At 42.1% G+C, this 21,007-nt stretch overlaps 1 protein-coding gene across 1 annotated transcript in view; it reads right to left on the minus strand.

Annotated features, from left to right (window-relative positions):
- cacna1ba (calcium channel, voltage-dependent, N type, alpha 1B subunit, a) overlaps positions 1–21,007 on the minus strand; it is a 387,106-nt gene that overhangs the window by 160,907 nt on the left and 205,192 nt on the right. The window contains exons 12-19 of the mRNA XM_074671044.1: positions 20,002–20,114; positions 9,396–9,508; positions 8,473–8,604; positions 7,677–7,749; positions 7,484–7,601; positions 7,269–7,336; positions 4,459–4,565; positions 1,914–1,979 (exon numbers count right to left, since the gene is read on the minus strand). Of these exons, the coding sequence (XP_074527145.1) occupies positions 1,914–1,979; positions 4,459–4,565; positions 7,269–7,336; positions 7,484–7,601; positions 7,677–7,749; positions 8,473–8,604; positions 9,396–9,508; positions 20,002–20,114 (790 nt within the window). The remainder of the gene's footprint in view (positions 1–1,913; positions 1,980–4,458; positions 4,566–7,268; positions 7,337–7,483; positions 7,602–7,676; positions 7,750–8,472; positions 8,605–9,395; positions 9,509–20,001; positions 20,115–21,007) is intronic.

Below are 21,007 nucleotides of genomic sequence, written 5' to 3' on the forward strand. Positions count from 1 at the left end.
ACACACACACACACACACGCACACACACACACACACACACACACACACACACACACACACACACACACACACACACACACACACACACACACACACACATCAGTGCTGCCATCAGTGTGTGATGGGTTAATAAGACTAGCAGTGTAAAGCACTTTGAGTGGTCCACGAGACTAGAAAAGCGCTTATTTAAGTACTGGTCCATTTACCATTATTACCAGGTAAACTCCAATAATGTTATATATATATATATATATATATATATATATATATATATATATATATATAATCATTATTACTATCAGGGAGAAGAAGGGGTAACCGATCTGCATTAATGATAATACAGCCAATAATTTAATTATCTGTGCTATTATGGTTATTACCATCACTACTACTAATATATTATTATTATGTTACTACCACTAATTGGCTCTGCCTCCAGTCCTTTGTCATGTGTGGAGGGCCTGTCCTGTGGTCTCTCTGCTCCTCTTGCCCTCTCCCTCCCTTAATGCACTACACATGCTCTGCTTCTGATGCACCACATGTATTCACTTAAAGAAAAGAAGGGGGAGTCTGGTAGCTGGGTGGGGGGCCTGCTGGGCTTGGGGATGCAGGCGGGTCCACTGTGGGTTGGAAGAGATCTTAAGGGAACCTAAGAATCAACACAATGTACGATAATATAATATAATATAATATAATATAATATAATATAATATAATATAATAAATATTAACATGATATATCTTTCTCTCTTGTCTTGTCTGTCTTGTCTATCTTTCTTTTGTTGTCACCATTATTATTTGTTGACATTATTAGAAGTATTACTGTATCATTTGATCATTAGCCATCATTATTGTTATTGCTATTACTTCGTTATTAACAATAATATCACGAGTATCCATATCATTATTCCTGTTATTGTTATCTTTGTATTCTCTTTGTATTCTCTCTGTCTTTTTTTTTCTTTCTTTCTTTCTTTCTTTTTTTTTTTTTTTTTTTTTTGGGGGGGGGGGGGGGGGGGGGGTAAGTTATCTTTGCCATTATGTTGTTGCCACAGTTTTCATTGCCATCACCACTGCATAACCCTTTCATCTATCTGTGTCACTGTCTAAGTCATTGTCTTGTATTTCTGCTTGTATTGTTGCACAATGAAAAACAACCCCCCCCCCAGGAATTTTCTACACCTAAATGAAATAGCTTGTGTTTGCAGCTGCCTTAGCTTTTTCACTTCCAATCTTCACAACAGGTCAAGAAACTTACAGAAATGATCCATGCAAGAATTATTTCCTTCATCTTATTTACATGAATTATGAACATAAATAAATAACGGACACACCTGCTCTTCGGTGGCTTACACTAGAGAAAAAATGATTTACATCAGACTTTGAACAAACATAAACCAGATTCCCTTGTTTTTTCAGGCACTGTTAAAAAGATCACAACATCAAATCCAATAAATCATGAGCAAACACTGGATGAATGAGGATTTCTTGGAGTCTGAGGGAGAAAAGTTGCTGTAACTGAGTAAAAATCATTCTCTAACAGACGGACAGACACTGATCACAAACGGTCGGTCATCACAGAAACAAACACCCACCTATTGCCCAGATAATAGAGAAACACTCGCAAACAAAAACACGAATGATAAATGGGTTCACTAAAGCCTGGACACACACACTCACACTCACACAAACACACACACACACACACACACACACACACACACACACACACACACACACACACACACACACACACACACACACCCTCGCTCTGTAGAAGGGCTAGAGGAATGGTCATGATGGTTTCAGATGGCTCACACAGAGGGAGGACTAAGTGATGGCAGCAGAGGAAGAAGAGGGATGAGGAGAGGGTGATGAGGGGGTTTAAATTGTAACAGAGAGGTCATAACTCACAGTGAGTTAACGCTGCAGATGGATGAGCTGCTAGAGTGCGCGTTACCTCGACTGCGTGTTAGAAAACTGTACATGCACAGAACAAAAATGGGGGAGGAGAACATATTAAAGGATGGCGTCAGAGAAACAGTTGGACACAATTCCACATTTCTGTGTCTTCTCTGGGGTCCATCAGCCTCCATACATCTCAATGCAATGAGCTGAGACTGGAAGAAAATGTCAAAGGGACCATGTTGGACATCTGGGTTTACAGGGTTAGTTTCTTCAGTTTTTAGTTAAAATGAGACAGACAACAACACGTTGAAGTCCAAACATAAGAGAACAGTGTGTAGACCAGTCTAATGTCTCTATAACTCATTCCCATGTTTTCTAACGGTTGATTTGCTGCTGATGCAAGAAATAAGTCAAGAGTGGAGCTGAAATGCTGGAGCTTCATGGGTCTTTTAGACACCAGTTTCTGTTTTCTGTGCGGCTCATTTTATGAATATGGTCTGCCCCAAGAGAACAACTTCTCAGTACATTTAATCACTGTTTAAGTCCCTCACAGGGAGTCAGTGATAAATAGTCTCTATATAGTGCTTCTCACAGGTGCACCAGCTGGTCCAAAGGGCCCCTACCTGCACACCTCCATTCAGTTTGTACGCTCACAGTGACCCTCATTTATCAATCCTACATGGGAACTGGCGCAGAGAGAGCTCGATGGATGAGAGCTTGAGAGCTTGTTTGCATGTCTCTACATGTTAGCCCTGCTGAGGGGCTGGTAATCCATCCAGGGTGTACCAAATTTTAGGGCCCTGAAAAGTGAAGGTTTTCTAAAACACCAGCCAAAGAAAAATATAAATTTTATTTCCTGAGTTGTAATTGATGCAAACTACTATGGGAACATCAGAGGGATGGAATAAAGACTTAAAAAAAAGAAAGCACAATACTCTGCTTTAATCTCTGCTACTTTCTACTTCATGTATGCTTTGACTCTTCTCAGTGTGGTTCAGCTCCACTAATGACAATGTTTATGCCGCCTAAACGGCACCATCATTTATTTGTCAAGCTCTATGAAGATAAACTTTTCAATGTGGCTGTACAGAAAACACAGACAGTTACAGAATGTGCTGCAAACTAAATAAAGAGTACACACTAAAAACCCACTGGGTTCAAAGTGACCCACAGGAGACACAGCCCCACGTAACCTGGGCCAGTTTCCACACACAGTGATTTTATAATGAAGAAGGTTTTGCAGATAAGAACAAATCAGTGCACATAAAAGCCAGGCTGGAGCTTAAATAACTGGACTTCAGGATGCATGAACAAACTCTCAATTCAATCATCTGTTCTGTGTAGAGAAAGTTTAATGTAATCAGCTGCAGTCAGGTGCTCAACAGCCCAAGAGTCTTTGCTGGTACTGAAAAATTGTTAATTATCTATACAAAAGGTGTGTGTGTGTATGTGTGTGTGTGTGTGTGTGTGTGTGTGTGTGTGTGTGTGTGTGTGTGTGTGTGTGTGTGTGTGTGTGTGTGTGTGTGTGTGTGTGTGTGTGTGTGTGGCTGCATATAGAACACAGTTGATCATATACTGGTGGGTTATTGAGAGGCTGTAAAACAAGCCTTAAATAAGACTACTATTGAGGAGGGTATCAAAGGATGCTTTCACACCTGCCAGTGTTCACACTGCAGTGTTGTTAAACAAGCCATCGCAAAATCAACATCGTGTGTCGACTCTGAGCAACGAGGAGGTCTAATGCCTGCGTCCAGTTTGAATTGTGAGACAGTTAACCATCACTAGAACTCAACCAACAACCTAGAGGAACCCCGATTGTCTGTTTTGTTCCAAAAGAATCTGTGCAGAATTGAGAAACATCCAGGTGTGAAAGCAGCTTAACGCTTCTGATCATTGTTGTGAAACCAGAAGTTGTCAAAGTACTAACAGGAATGGACGAGTCAGCGCAAGCTAACCTTGATCAGAAATATGAGTTGAGGAAAACAACCACTAAGTTAAGACTCTGTACCAGGGCGTGAGCAGGTTAAAACTGTTAACTTTTAATTTCATGGCCTTGCTATGCTTCCTTCTGTCGTTATTAATTTTAAAACATTTTCCTTATTTCTACCTCACTCTGTTATTCTTTTTAATCATTACATTTTCTTGTTTAATGTTTAATGTTAACTTTCCAATCAAACACTTGACCTTTCTACCGGATAAGGAGTCACACAATAGCTGATTTAATACAATTAAATCAGAGTTAAAGGACATACCCATAAAATATAAAAAAATAAAAAAAAATAAATAAAAGAAGAAGACGAAGAAGCATTTCAATTGTTATTTGTTGTCGTATTTGTTGTCAAATGTATTCAACCCCCCCCCAGGTGTTAATGTATCCAATAACATTTATAAAGTTTTGTTTATTTTCCTCTTGATTTTTGTTAATTGTGATGTAACCAGCTACTTGTGTGAGTGTGTGTGTGTGTGTGTGTGTGTGTGTGTGTGTGTGTGTGTGTGTGTGTGTGTGTGTGTGTGTGTGTGTGTGTGTGTGTGTGTGTGTGTGCAGACTTACGCTGAGATGGAAATGTTAGCGGCTGACAAGGGGCTGACCTCCTTTACCTCCTTGGCTTTCTGGAGAGCCAGTTTCTTGTTGATGGCCTCCTCCTGCTCCTCTTCATCCTACTCAGATCGTGGGAAAGAAGACATGTAGAAAACACAACAAACAGGTTGAATCACTTCTGTTTTCTGTATTGTAGCTGGTTGAACATGAGCAGATTTCTGAACCCATGGCTGTAGTCTTTGGGATGTGGCCAGTCTGTTCCTGATACAAAGTCCTGACCCATCTCCGTCCTTCCCCTCCACCATAACCCTGACCCTTTATCCATACCAGACTTCATCACTACAGCCTTCCTTCCAAAGAACTCACAACACAAACAACACATCCAAAACTCTGCTCACCCACACCCACTCCATATCACCCCTATGCTTCAAAACCTTTCCTATCAAACAGCGTATACATCTTAAAATCCTCCTGCCAATACCCCTCCAGGACCAGGACACCTCCTTCCTTACTGGCCTGCTCTACCAGTACAACCTCACCCGTAACCTCAACTAGTCCGAGGCCCACCTTCTCTGCCTGGGCGGAGCTTTCTCTGCCTCCCCCACCCTCTGCAACACCTTACATCTGAAGCTTCCCAAACCTGTCTACCTTCAAAACCCTAAACCCAGCTCTAAATATATTATTATTATTATTATTATTATTATTATTATTCGTTGTAGTAGTAGTAATTGTAGTAGTAGTAGTAGTATTAGTACTTTCAAGCGATATGCAAACTTAATTGCAGGCAGGATGTGATTCCTGGACTTCTTTGCAGGATGAATAACAACTTGGAGAAGCTGTTAGCTCGGCTTGGCTGTAATGGGCCACCAAATTAGGTCATTTGGCATGCCACAGAGTTGACCAGTTGGGACGGACGCAACATTTTCATTGTTTCTGCCTGACTCAAACAATCTTTATCTCTCTTTGGCTCCTCTGCGTTAGCCTTGGTAGGCTGATAAGCACCCTTCTCTCCTCTCTGGATAGAATGCAGACAGATGCTCTACCCCCTCCTATCTCCCACCTTTCTCCTGTGAACTTGTCTCTGGATCAGAACTCTTCAAGGTCGTCTTAACGGCAATAGTCGTGGCCTTGTCACCATCAGACGACACAAACTTTGTTGAGTCTGGGTGGGGATGTAGTCCATGGGCTTACACATACACATATATGAAGTCACATGGCACACACAATACCTTGGACTCACAACTTCTTTGGCTCCGTTACAGCTCAGCTGCAGAGGGTTGAGGCGTGCGTGCCCAAGTTAGGCTGCATGCATGCCCCCGTGGCTGAGCAGTGACATTTGTGCAAGTCTTCGTGTTTAAATTTGTTGTTATCATGTGCTTATATGCTGAGGTGTTTTTTTCTCGATCTCGAACTACGCCCCCTGTTAGGAATAGACTGGAATTGCCCTCTTTTTTCCCTCTCTTCTCCCAATGTTGTTTTTTTCATAACCATTGCAAAGGGGGCGCTGGGTAGCTAGCAAGCTCCTAGGTTCATCTCATTTCTGTTTGCCCATGTTTGTTTTCTTATATGTCTTGAAAGGGATGTAACTGAAATGAAACTTCCCCTCGGAGATCAAAAAAGTATTTTAGTCACTATATTTAGTATCATATTAATATTTAGCAGTAGTAGTAGTAAAGCAGTAGCCTAAAGTAGTAGTAAACTAACAATATACATATAAAATCTTTTTGTCTGATGACTGAGTGCCTGACTCTGAGAGCAAGGTTATACTTTGCTGAGTTTCATGCCCTTACATACCACCAATTTAAGATAGCATATGTGTGCGTGTGCATGTCTGAGTGTGTTTACAAGCTGTGCCGCTCATGCCCCTGCACAGCTGGAGTGCAAAGTGAAACCACTCACTTGAACGTTGACATTACTTCATTTGCAGCCCTACTTTAACTGTCAATGTGCCAGCTGAATATACATGCTTGATATGTGGCAAGACCTTGGTAAACATAATGACTTGAATAAAATTATTAGTGTTTTCAAATTTAAATATTTTTTCAAAAACTTGAAATTTAAAACTTATTATAATTAATTGTTTCTAATTGTTGTTCTTCTGTTTTTAATTTTTGCAAATTGATTAAATTTCTGATTGTTTGGGGCTTTTTGCAATTTTTAGGATTTAAAATTTCTTGACTTTTTTTTCCCTAATTTCTTAAAAGTAACTAATACATCAGAAGGACTTTTTCATTTATCAAAATAATAATAATAATAATAATAATAAAAAATCTTGTTTTTCTTTTAATAAAATTTAACTGTTTTAAAATATTTTACACTTTAGTCTTTATTTTGAAGGTAAAGTAGATTTTGTGGCTCCTAAATGACTTTAATCCAAGTGAGCTGAGGCAAAATGGCTCCTATGAAAGTAAAGGTTGCAGACCCCTGCTCCGAAGCATAAGAAAGGTCAGTCACTTCTACCCCAATATACACCTCAGTGCACCTTCACAGTCTCTGACAATGACTTTTAGGTTACAGCACTGTGCATGAATGTGTTTCACTTTGGTTTTAACACATCACTGAATGGCTTAAAATGAAATTAGCTCTTAAACTACACATACTAAAGTCCCCTTTCCCCCAGGACAGTTTTATAGAGGCTGTGAACCAGTGTCCACTCAAAACCTACCAGTATCTTTCTGTCTTTAAAGAGAGGGAGGATTTAAAAAAAAAAAGATTTTAGGTGGAGGACGTTTTGGTGTGGACTGTGGCTGAGCTGGAACTGCGTCTTTTAGTCTGACCTGCTGTAAACCCAGCAGAGCTCAGACTGTACAGAGAAACTCTACCTTAGTCAGCTCCTGGGCATTTGCAAGGTTATCAACAGCAATGGCCAAAAACACGTTGAGGAGTGTGTCTGGTTGTTGGTGATCTCAGGAAACACTAAGATCAAATGGTTGTTGAACAGAGTCAGTTTTTACAAAGAGAGCAGCTCTTCAGGTCAATGCTGGAATTCTCCACAGCCACAAAGAGGAATCAATGAGGATCAAACAGGGAAGGATACAGTTTCCAAAGAGAGTGAGGACAATGAAATAAATGGAGGAGAACATTCCCCCACGGACTCCTCCCTGTGATTCAATCCCGTGGTACATGACAGCGTTCCAGTCCTCCCCGGTTAGGATCTAAGGCAGAGACAGAGTCCAGTTCAGTGAAACTAGCAGGGCAGAAAAACAAAGCATGATAATGTTGACCTTTACCTGGAAGACAGTGAGAATTGCTGCTGGGAACGTGTCAAAGTTAGTTGTCGGGGTTTCGTCTTCAAAATTAAACCTGCAGAGAGGAAACAAACAGAAAGTAATCAAACCCTGGCACATCCAGTCTGTGTACCTGCTGCACCTCGTTGTCTCCTTCATTAGGCGGCTCCATGTCATCTTAAAACAACATCAACCATCACATGGCGGTGTCTGAGGACCCGTGTGTTTGACCTTACGCTGGGTATTCCATGAGACGCCTTAATGCTGACATTTGGTACCTCTGTCTGTCTGCTGGGACCTAATTACATCCCCACAAAGTGAAGGATTCAGGCGGGAGAGGCTGCAGTGCTCATAGACTGTGTCTGTTGCATCTTAACATCCAGGAGAGCTTTATAGTGACTCGATGTCTCATTAAGAGAAGCACAGAGCGCAGGGAGAGCAGCACAGTTTTTTTCAGAACAATAACATCCATATTCTAGTTTTCCTGAGCAGAGCACAAAGGCATAAACCTGAAAGACAAACACAAGCTGCTTTAACCTCACTTTATTTATTGTTGTTTTTGTTTATTTATGTTAATTATTACTTTTGAATGTTGTTCTACTTCCTGCTTCTCTTCTCCTTTACTTTTCTCTTCTTAGTGTTGACTGCTCCTTCTCATTTCACCTTATTAACCTCTGACGTGCTTTTGGGGTTTGACCTGTTCCATCCTCTCTGCCTGACTTCCTGTGATTTCTGAAGCAGATTATTACTGATGTTTTCCTCCTCTGTATGGAAGCAGGAGTGAAAAGCGTAAACTCACTGTCCACCAAAAAGCTGCATGCCCAGGAGAGCGAAGACCACGATGAAGAGGAAGAGGAGGAACAGCAGGCTGATGATAGACTTCATTGAGTTCAGCAGAGAGACCACCAGGTTCCTCAGAGAGTTCCAGTACCTTCACACACACAGACACACAGACACACAAACACACACACACACACATACACACATACACACACACACAGTTATATATCTTGACACGTGGATTTGTTGCTAGGCGCCGCCCTGTTGGCTATGGTTGCCTTTTGCAGAAGCTCTATCTTCTTTGTCCATTTCTTGTTATTTTTTTGTCTCTTTTTCGTAATCTTTGTATTTGGGGTGGATCATTACTTTGCATGGTTCATTGTAAGTCATGGACACCAAACTTTTTGTGGCTTCAGCGATATTTTAACTACTTTTCTCCTGTGTTTGTCTGGAGATCCTACATGTAACCATGGCTGCATTGTTTACATGTGAACTCAGCGGTTAGCAGCTTGTAGCATGTCAGTGCTAACTGGTGTAAGGCCTGAGGTCATCCCTCAAGGTGAGGAGAAGGAGGTGAGGATGACGTGCTGGTTCTCTATTGGGAACGTAAGATCTATCTCCAATAAGATGGACAAGCTAGCTGTGCTAATCCAGCAACAGAGGGAATACCAGAGGGCAGAGTAGCATCATGCAATTCACAGACATGGCAAATCGAGCTAACATCAGACACCAAGCCATGTTGGAAGAGCTTCAGCTGTGTGTCTCATAGACCTTTTTGCACTTTCTATACACTTTCTTACTTTTGTTTTCTTGATTGCTGCTGTGACTTCAGTTTTGTTGTACTTGTTACAATGACAATAGAGTTCTATTATGTTCTATTCTATTCTATTCTATGTGAAAGTATAGCCTGTCTTCCCGGTATGGAGGGACCTGCAAACTCACTTGGTGACTTTAAAGATCCGGAGCAGCCTCAGAGCTCGTAGCACGCTGATTCCAAACGAGGCTCCAGGTTTGATGGCTGCCCAGATCACCTCGAAAATACTCCCAATGATGACCTGAGGACACAGAGACACAACAGACCTGGACTTATTCAATGAGTCTTTCTGAAAACTGCTGCAGTCAGGGACCATCAGTAAGAGCTTGTCTCATTCATACTCATCAACACACCGCCCAACAACACAAGGACCAATTTGCTGATATGGGTCTTGCTAAAGGACAGTTGGACATTTGACTGGGATCAAACCCTTAACCTTCTGTTTGCAAAACAACTGAACCACAGCCAGGTGTCAAAGTTAAATGACCGAATATAAACGTACAAACTTTTAAGTGGCTGTGAGGAGTTTGAAAGTGATCTTGAAAAAGTCTCCCTTCTAGATATATATTATGCCTGATCTGAATCCACACTTTAAAAAGAGATTATCAGTGCCAATATTGCTGGTTACAGGTTATTTTGAATTGCCGCTTCTTAGCTCGGGCCAGGTCGGGCTGACCAGGACCAGATTGATTTACGGCACACCTAGGTCTCTTTGACAACACCACGCCGGCTGACAAAGTTTAGAAGTGAGCCTAGATAAAACACATAGATCTGTGTTTTTCTCAGTGATTAATTTTGTAGCGCTGGTGGACACTGGAGCCTTATTGTCAGACAGAAAAAGGACAGAAGAGCAGAAGAAAGATAAATGGGAGAGTGATACAGCCCAAGCTAAAGGCTAACACAGGGGCCGAGCTGTTTGTGCTAATGTTGACTCCAACCCACAGTCAGCAGTTATTCTGCAGTGCTGTGTTCAAACTTGAGAGTCTATCAATAAAATGAAGAGGGAGGTTACGTTAGCTCTGATTGGTAGATGACTGGCAGGACATAACCAGAATTCACCAACGTTACACATTACAGACACGTCTCAGAGCACCGGGCTGCCAGCTGAGCTCAATATAGACAGCTACTAAACTACACACAAACTGACGGTGTTTATTCGTTGTCACATTAGCCTACAGATAGGTAGGAGCACTGGGCTGACGTTAGCGCTACATAAAGCTGTATACCTACAACGTTTGCTTGATGTCATGTTTCAAACTGTATCACTACATAACTGTACTGATAAATACCTTAACTCGGTGCATTGTATCCAGTAAAAGTTCTCTTGAACAAAGAAAATTAGTTTTGATTCCATCTCTACTTAATTCCAAAACAGACACACACCTCGCTACAATTAATTTACAACAGTGTGCGTGAGACTCCGGGCCAAGGGGTGGCAGGGAGTGCAATTACAAAAGATCCTGCTTATAGTATCCTTAAAAGGAAATGCTGAAAGGAATAAAAGACTGCACAGCAAAAACTTTAAGTCTGATGAAAGGGGGATACACCAGATGGGTCAGTCTCCGCGCCGTTGCCTGCTGACTGTGTGTTCTCTCATCCATCAGCTCATCCAGCTGCATGTTCAGTCAGAATCCTTGTGAGACAGCAGACAGCGAGAGTTTGGAGACCTCCTAGTTCATGTTGGGCTGTAAAATCTCAAAGCTGTTGACTTTGGGCCTGGCTGCACTCATTACATCACTTTATTGTTGCAGTACAGCTACAAACAATCTGGTCTTTCAGTGAGTTCTCCAGTAATTTTGATTTTGTTTCCTTTGTTTGAGTTTTTGGTTTGGGGTCTTTGAATTTTGAGTTTAGTTTAAAATACCACTTGTGGTCTGCCAGCGCCCCCTCGTTGTTTGCAACAACCGTGAGGAAATCGTGTTTTTTTAATATAATATTTGAGAAGAAAGAGGGGACAGGGGTGCAAGTTGTTTGGCTGCTTAATACATTGATAAAATCTACAAAAAACTAATTCATAGAAGTGTTGACAACAAATTTCATTAACAGTGCACTGAGTCGTGCGACTATTACATCCCTCCCTGAGCAGTGAAGCTGTTCACGGAGCATGTAAACATGAGCATAGCAGGGTGGAAGTGAAGTGAAGCCGCTGATGGATACACGTGGAATATTGCAGCAGCAGAGAAAGGAGCCAGGCCTAAAACTTCTTCAGTGTGTGGGCATTTACGTCAGGTAAAGCTAGGAAGTGAGTTAAAACAAACTGTGAATCAACTCTATGGTCCAGCACGGGAGCACAGCAGGGATAAAACAACACCAGAGGAGCAGGGGTGCTTAAAAACTCCACATATGTTCCATGTTGGAAAATGTTTGGTATGTCTCTGAGAACTTGTCTCAAACGCACACACAAACACACCCACCTCCTTAGCCCATCAGCCAATCACGTGTGCTCTCTCCAGAGTTGGGTATGTAACTACAAGTAACGAATGTTACAAGTAGTTAAATTACTTTTGAAATGCCCCTTTTAAAGGATGATTCGGTTTACACAGCTTTTACATTGTTTATAGAATGAAGTAGAAAAAAATACTCACCCAGAAGGCTTTCCTGATCCAAGCAGTGCTCGGGGAGATATTTAGATCTAAAATCGTGCAGCGGACATCCGTATAATGGGATCCATCGGGGGGCATAGACAGCGCCGCTCCTAAAACTGCATAAATCGTCCAAAAACTCGTGTTTTTCACAAATATTCCATCGTGGTCCGCTCCAAGTTAGTGCACTGTTGCAGTACTGTCACTCCAGACAGCGCTGTTTGGCTGTAATGACCTCTGAACTCACGACGACTTTGGGTGCATCCGAATAGTCCTTTTTTGATAAGGAACCTTCCTAACTGAAGAAATGACCCGGAAGCATTTAAGCGTCGGCCATGATAAATGCTGTTCGAATTCTCCAAAAGTTAAGGAAAGGAGGGTCGTCTCTTCCTTTAATATCTCCTTTAGCTTAGGAAAAAACGAACCATCCTTTTCAAAAGGAAAGGAGAAGAAAACGCCCCATAATGCCTTGCTGCACGTGGCGTGTATAAACACGGCTACTGCCGAAAGTTTACGATGGAGAAGGGACGGAAATAATGTGAGAGACTGTTGCTTTTCTAACATTTACCATCATGTGTCTGCCTGAATGTGTTTATTGTGTTCACAATGTGTGAATGTCAAAAAGATTTATAACCCGAAACGTTTGGTTGCAACTCCGAACTGAAACAATGAGTCACTAGTGATAGAAGTAATAATGTTTATTAAAATCAATAAAAGAAGGACAAATGAGGACTTTTACAATACTCCAAATATAATAAATTCAAACAATGTTCGTAATGATATATGTGAATCAAACAGGGGGTATAATGTTTCTGACAGTCTGCTGTATTATCCAAGACAGTCCTCTTGTGTTATCAGGCTTCAGACTGTCAACATTTATAGATGCTCTCACAAACCTCACAGCTGTGAGCAGGAAACACACACTGTATGACCAAAGACAAAACACAGTTACAGGTAAATCCTCTGATCATGGATTGTTAATGTTCACCGGTGAAGACACGAAACGACCCTGTGAGATAAGGCAGAGGACAAATGCGCTTCTTGTAGTCCATTTTCGAAACATTGTAGTTTGTCATGGCTTACCTACGTCACAAGTAATTGTCGTCACATAAATATGACATCAAAGTGAAAGTGCAGTTGAATTCCTCTTTGGCCGCAGTTCTCCTTTCCTCTCATCTTTTCCCCTCCTTCCCTTGACCCTGTGACTTTTTTTTTTTATTGGGGTTAAGGTAAAGTGGATAGGAAAGGACTTAGGAAGGACTATTCGGATTCACCCTTTGTTTACATTTGCTCCTCAAAGAAAAGAGTACTGCGCATGCGCAGTACTCCTTTCTTCCTCCCTCTCTGGAGAGCCGACCGCGCATGCCCAGTACTTTCTGGAGAGCTGACTTTCTTTGAGGAGCAAACGTAAACAAAGTCGTCGTGAGTTCAGAGGTCATTACAGCCAAACAGCGCTGTCTGGAGTGACAGTACTGCAACAGTGCACTAACTTGGAGCGGACCATGATGGAATATTGGTGAAAAACACAAGTTTTTGGACAATTTATGCAGTTTTAGGAGCGGCGCTGTCTATGCCCCCAATGGATCCCATTATACGGACGTCCGCTGCACGTTTTTAGATCTAAATATCTCCCGAAGCACTGCTTGGATCAGGAAAGCCTTCTGGGTCAGTATTTCGTTCTACTTTGTGCTATTAACAATGTAAAAGCTGTATAAACCGAACTTATCCTTTAAAAGGGGCATTTACAGTAGGAGGGAGTGCAGTGTTGTCAGTGGGGCACAGATTTATATAAGGCAACCAATTGTACTGTGACAGTTCATATGCACATTATTTGGATTTTGTAGAGCAGAAAGAGAAGAGCGTGACCGTAAAATGCAAGTTATGTCCAGGAAATAAGAGGCTGAATACTGCGTGGAACACAACCGCGAATCTCTAGAAGCATATAAAGATGTACCAGGGGGATAAAGTAGTGTAACGAGTAGTGTAACTTAGTTACTATTTCCATGGAGTAATCAAGTAGTGTAAGGTACTACTTTTTTCAATAGTAACGAGTAACGGGTAACTCTTTACTTTTTTGAGTAACAGACCCCAACTCTGGCTCTCTCATACATATACCTGTCATAGGTACCAGGGATGACCGACAGACTGACAGCCTCTCACGTTACACTGTCCAACACATTAACTGACATTCAGGAAGCTCAGCTACTGTCACAACAATGTCTTTGTAGTTAACTGTAACTTTATTTAACCTAACAGCAGCAAACACATGTTGCCGAATCCACAAGATTGTTTTTTTTTAATTCTTTAAAAGAAGGTCTGAGTGGTGACACTGGATATATGTAAATAATGAGGCAGAATTATGCATTAAGAATTAAGACATAGAGGATGATGAGTAATTTTATTTAATCTAAGTCGGGCATGTCAAACTGAGTTTGGGTCTGGGGCCGGATCCAGACCTTCTGACCTCACCTGGGCCGGACTAGTAAAATAATGGCAAAATGTCAACTCCAAATCTTTAGTTTTGTTTTTCAGTGCTATGCTTTATCATCAAGCCTACATTTGTAGCCTACATGTTATAGTTACGGATCACAAGGGATCTATTCCAACCACAGATTTATTCACAAACGTGTCTCATCAATACCCCTAATAAATACGGCCGGTTGAGCAATATCTGTGACATCCGTGCTCTCATTAATTGCAACAGAAAATGTGATAAATGACTTGATTTTGTCTTTCATTTGGCTGTTCAAGTCACTTGATAGTTCAGAAACCCTATCTGCGACTGGTTCCTCGATAGACTAATGTTGGCAAATGCAGGTCACTTTTCGGGGCACACGACTTCTGCAGCCTTCAGCATGCATGAAAGTGTATTTTACCAATGAAAATTCAACTCTTTTTATACTATAAATTCAAAAACACAGAATTTAATTTCAATTCACAAAAGGCAAATTCAGTTTTATAATTCAATTTCAATTCAGAGCGGCACGACCGTTTCGTCATCTTGTGCCTGTAGGGCAGACCTGGGCAAACTACGGCCCGCTGGCCACATCCGGCCCTTTGTACGTCCCTGTCCGGCCCGCGTGAGGCCAATCATAAACATAAACATAAAACTCGTGCGGGTGCATATGTCTTAAAACTCCATCTATCACAGGCACTGAACAAGACATTTTGGATTGAATTCTCCCTCTCTTTCACTGGCTCAGTCAGTCTCCTCCACCCTCCTCTGTGTGCAATTACAAACCCGCAAGAGAGTGCCGTTGGTACACGCGCAGCGCATGTACGCGACGGCACTGTCTTCAGTACAACGATACGCGTTTCACTATTTTAGAGTCAGCCTTCTCACTATAAAATTCACGCTGCTCTTTCCTGATTGGAGAGGATGCTGCGTTAGAGCAGAGCTACGTTAGTCTAACTCACGACATGTCATGTCAAAGTTCTCCAAAAAAGAAAGGAAACAGATAAGGCTCTGATAAAGTCTTCATCAACAAGTGCTGCACCGTTATCTGTCTCCGTCTCTGAGGTCTACTGCAGCGTCTCTGGATCAAACCAACTAAGAGAGGGGGGTGGATGGTTTCTGAGTTTTCGATATAACGCCCAAGTGCGGGACTTGATTTGACTTAATAAAATATTAGAGCTCGCAGAAGCATACTTAAATTTTGGGGACTATCAGGAGAAATCACAAGCCAGGAGAACAGCTGGAGAAAGGGTTTAAAAAATGGGAGATTCCCTCCATGTTCAGGAGTGTTGGCAGTCTGCCAGCACTCTCGATCGGTAAAAGTGAGTTCATGTATGACACATATTGACAAAGACGAAAACTTGAGACATTTTCTCTTTCATTTTAGGATTCAAGAATTGTTTTTTTTTCTACTTGACCTATACACCACAATTTTACATCACCTAATATAAACATTTACAGAGTGCTTTATTCTTCTGATAATCAGTTCCAGCTATTCAAAATATTTAATTTAGAGCATTTTACGATGGAAGAAAGTTGGTGGCCCTCTGACACAATTCAGGTTCCTCATGTGGCCCCTGGTAAAAATTAATTGCCCACCCCTGCTGTAGGGAGACTAATTGAGCACAGATTCACAGACACCCTCTACACATCCCCGGACTCTCCTGTGTTGTGTCTAGCTGTACTCCTCCTCCCCTGAGCGGGACTCTTGGTCGTCCTCAGACGAAATTCATCGGAGTCTCCAATCCTTCCGGTTCTCCATACACCCAGCCAGCTCCAAGGAGCTTTCAGCTCCTGCATCCTTCTTCAGGACGTCCACTTACGTTAGCACGGGACGTCCTCGGGATCGATGCCCACGTGTTGGTTCCCACAGGACCAGCCTGCTGGCCGGGAGCTCCCGATGTCTGTGGCAGTGGCCGGCCAGCCTCATCCTCCAAGCTGCTACCGTCTCACTTAGCCTCGGCAGTTGCCCGTACAGCTCTTTGTTGGAAATGTGGATGTTCTGGTCCACATTCAGAACAGCCCAAAGCATTCTGGTGTAGCACCCATTCAGGGACTTCTGCAGGTTGGGTGTCAGGGTCCAGCTTTCACAGCCATACAGGAGGACAGACTCTACAGTGGCATGGAATAGATCCAGCTTTATGTGTTGAGGGTGATTTGAGCACCATGCTCTTGACATACCGTTCAGGGCCCTCCATGCTGGTACCGCCCTGATCTTAAGGTCCTGTTCTGTGGAGTTTACTGAGGAACCCAGGTACTTGAAGTCATTGACCTCTCACAGAGCTGTGCCGTCTGATGTTTTAATAGGCAGATGGTCCATGTGGATGTTATAGGTCATTACCTCAGTCTCTTCTGCGTTTAGTCTGAGGCCAACCTTAGCACATTCCACCTCCACTCTGTTCAGGAGCTCCTGTGCCGGCTCCACGCGGTTAGATATCGGGCAGATGTTATCTGCGTAGTCTAGATCTGCCAGGGCTACGGCAGGGCTTCTGCTGGACGTCCTAGGTGTAATTGTGAAGCCAAGCTCCTGCTCCCGCCCGTTGATGGCTGTCCTGAGTGCGTAGTCCAGAGTGATGATAAAGAGGAAAGGGGCAAGAGTGTTTCCCTGCTGTACCTCTGCAAGGATTTTGAACTCCTCGCTGATGCCATCTGGGATTACCACCTTGGCTCTTGTGCCCTTGTACATGGACTCTATGGCCCACAGTAGATTTGGGGGGACCCCGTAGGCCTTAAGGATTTCCAGTATAATGCCTCTGTCTATTGAATCAAATGCTCTTTTGAAGTCAATGAAACATAGCACTGCTGTCAATTTGTTCTTCTTCATCTCCTTGATGATTCTCCTTATGGCCAGAATCTGGCCTACAGTGGTCCTTCCCTTTCTGAAGACATTTGGTTGTCCCTCAGGTATGGGTCAATGGCATCCCTGATCCGGTTTAGTATCATGCAATTGTACACCTTCGCTATGACACAGGTCAGGCTAATGCCACGATAGTTGTCTGGCTTAGACAGATCTCCAGATTTGGGAACTGGGATGATGTGAGAGAGGGACCATATGTCAGGCTTGATGTTATCTATTAGAGCCTGGTTGCAGATCTCAAGCATGATATTGCCAAGATCGCAGTTCTTGGGTACTTCTGGGGGGATACCGTCCGGCCCAGGACTTTTTCCTTGCTTCAGGGTGGACTTCACTGTGGCAAACCGTGTAGCTGTAAAGGGGCAACTGTCAATTTCAAGATTTGTGAGCACTGCAGGTATCAACGATTGTCAGTTCAACAATGGATGAAGACCAGCGGTTGAATAATCAAGTTTGAAATCACTTAATATGCATGGTTGTCTGTCTACTATGTTACTCTGCAGTCGACTGGTGACGGGTACCGCCTCTAGCCCAGTGACAGCTGGGATAGGCTCCTGCACCCGCCCCGCAACCCTGAAAGGGATAGCCGGTATAGAAATGAATGAAATCACATACACGCCCCTCACCACCTCCGAGTTAACGATCAAAGATGGCTGCCCCCCCATTCTAAACAGTTATGAAGCTCCTGTAATAATCAGTTCATAAGCACTTTTGACAAATGTTTGTAACACTAAATCAGCTGTATACATAGTATTGTTCAACTTATATTTGTAGAAATGCTGCCACAGTGTTATTTGCATCCCTTGCGTAGTATTTGTGAACTAAACACAGGGCGTGCTAACAACAGCTAACACAACAGCCCTGGTATGTCAGCACAGTTAGCGGACATGTAGAGGGTGTCCGTGAATCTGCTTGATTAGTCTCCCGTATGGGCACAAGATGACGTAACGGTCGTGCCACTCTGACTTGAAATTGAATTTTAAAACTGAATCTGCCTTTTGTAAATTGAAATTGAAATCTGTGTTTTTTTAATTGTATGTATAAAGAGTTGAGTTTTTCTGTGTTTTTGAATTGAAAGTATACAAAGTTGAATTTTCATAGGTAAAATGCAATTTCAAATTCAAAAAAAAAAAAAAAAAACAATAAAAAAAAAACAATTTAATTTCAAAAAATTAAATTCCATTACACATCATGCTCTTTCAAATTCAATATTTTAATTCATATTCAGTTTCTGATGGCACAAATATAACCTCATACATATGGTTCTAGCATGTCAGAGATGTACTTTGGTGCTAAACCATGAAGACTTGTAAACAAGCAGAGCTTTTTTCAAGTCTATTCTCTGAGCCACAGGAATCCAGTGCAGAGACCTGAGCACTGGACTAATATTTGAGCAGCAGTCTTCTGAATCTTCTGAATCTTGCAGACCACCACTCTAAATGTCCCCAGAACAACACCCCAGAGAAAACAAACTGATATACTATAAAACCACATGGTAAATGGTAAATGGACTTGAGCTTATCTAGCGCTTTTCTAGTCATGGACTACTCAAAGCGGCTTTACACCACAGGTCACACTTACCCATCAACACCCATTCGCACTCACATTCATTCACTGATGGATCCAATTTTTACTATGTTAGCTATCCATCAGTATGTCTAACACAGTCACTAACACAGTCATGCCCTTTTATATCCATTCACCTCATATCCACCTGCAACCTTCCGATCACCGACCAAGCGCATTCTCCAACTGCGCCACCGACGCCCAATCATAATGCCACATCATAACTGTTACAACTTGCTAGGGCTGCAACTGATGAATACCTCGAAAATTGATTAATATGCCAATTATTTTTCCGATTAAAAACATACATCTTATTTCTTCAATTCCTCTTATTCAGAACCACAATTTTTAACAACTACAGTGACTTCTCCCTAAACTTCATGGGCGGCCCCATCCACCCCGCCCACGAAGTTTAGGACAAAGCGCTAACAAAGCTTCTGGAAGCGTAACCAAATTTGTGTTTTATCAGAGCAAAATCTTGATTTGTAAATTAAACTTGTGGATTTATTAAAATATATTTTTTTGTCTTTTTGAAATTATGATTTGTTTGCATTTCAAATCCATCCTTTTTGATTGCATAATAAAAATAAAAAAAATTCGGCTCTATAGTTAGTCAGAAATTTAGTTTTTGTTTAACTGATATTGATCATTTTCATGTGGACTAGTGTTTCAAAGAATTTGCAGCTAATGAAATTTATACAGATCAGAGCTGTCTTAATGTATGGGCACAGTTGGTAGTACCCCAGGGCCCAGCTGCTCCTACAAGCGTAGGGGGTCCCCAGATCATGGATTAGGGTATTTATTTATTCATTCATTTACTTCCTTTTCAACTTTTTTAAAACATAAATTATGAATTAAAAATCTAATGAGAATTAAGAATATCAACGAAATCCTTCAACAGGCCTTGTGATTTTCTGACAATATTTTGTTGTTGATGATGTTGATCCGATGTTTCTTCTCCTCTGTGTTGTGCATGAATGGATTTCCTGATGGATTGATAGAGTGAGTAACTTTTCAAAGAAGAAAAAGTGAGGATCTTTCAGTTTGCCCCCCATGGACAGGGAGTTTGGTATGACTCTGAGTTTTGAACTGTTTTCACTTGTTGAGTCAAAAAGCCTCTGGCTGTGTCTCCAATCCAGTTTCCACTTTCTACAACTTTTATTTTAAAAAGACAGAATCTGACGCCTTGTGCTGCTGGCTGAGGTTCTCCTAACTTTCCTCTTCAAAGCTGGACTGAAAGCTGTAACCAGAGACCTCAGCTGAACTGAGGGACTCACCCCAAAGTCAAAGCAGTTGAAGGAGGAGTGGAAGTAGTTCTGGGGTCCAAGGCCGTACATTTTCATGGACATCTCCGCCAGGAACAGACCCAGGAACACAAACTCTGCCAGGTCTGTCAGGGGACAAAAGAGAACACACAGATCAATGCCTTGGGGTTAAAGAGTCTGGTTTCTGCTGTCCCATAGAGCTGAGCTACCGCCTGTTCAGCTCAACCCTCAGTAAATACAACACAGAGAGAGTCTGTTGTTAGAGGAAATAACTGCCCTATTCCCCCATAATGCAATGTGTGTGCAGTGTGTTTGCTCTTGTGAGTCTGGAAAATGTACAATGGAGCCCACAGGATCTATGTTTACATATGTGACCCTGTGTGGATCCACACAAGCCCGTTTAGAGAGAGAGCAGGTGCATTTAGCGTCAGCATGCAGGTAAGGCTGAGGCTGTCAGCTGTGACTTAACAAAGTAACACCAGACCTGGCGCAGACCTGGGTATCACTTCCTTTTCACTTTGTGCTGCTGAGGAGGAAAGTCAGAGGCCTGGTCTGTTTACATCAAAGCAAGAAGAAGCAGCCTCTGACATTCAGAGATGAGGATCAGAATAGGTTGACTTATCAAGTGGAAAAACAAAACATAAAATCCACAGCAAAACTTAAAGAGGAGGTATTCTGCACCCTCATATTTTAAACGGGGATTTTTAGTCCCAATACTGGATGTTCAGACTGAGCATGTGCAGAATTTCAAGCCTCTACAGGTTCATATGTTGTAGAAATCCATGAATATGTCTGTGAACTGACCAAAACACTGCACACACTGCAAAAGTAGCAGCAGATCTTCATGAGATCTCAAAGACTGACATAAAAAGGTCACTGCATTAAGGACCTCTAATTGGTTCAAAACCAATTTGGGCCTCAAACACAAAGTCTGCCTATAGGCTTGCCCTCTGAGATGTCTCAAGAAGGCTGGCCACCAGAGTTAAGGGGCTTTGTGTGCCCCTTTAAGAGAAAGCAG

Source organism: Halichoeres trimaculatus, unplaced genomic scaffold, assembly GCF_033239565.1.
Source record: "Halichoeres trimaculatus isolate MK-OKI-2021-1 unplaced genomic scaffold, fHalTri1.1 fHalTri1_scaffold_5, whole genome shotgun sequence".
In the NCBI taxonomy this organism is placed as follows: Eukaryota; Metazoa; Chordata; class Actinopteri; order Labriformes; family Labridae; genus Halichoeres; species Halichoeres trimaculatus.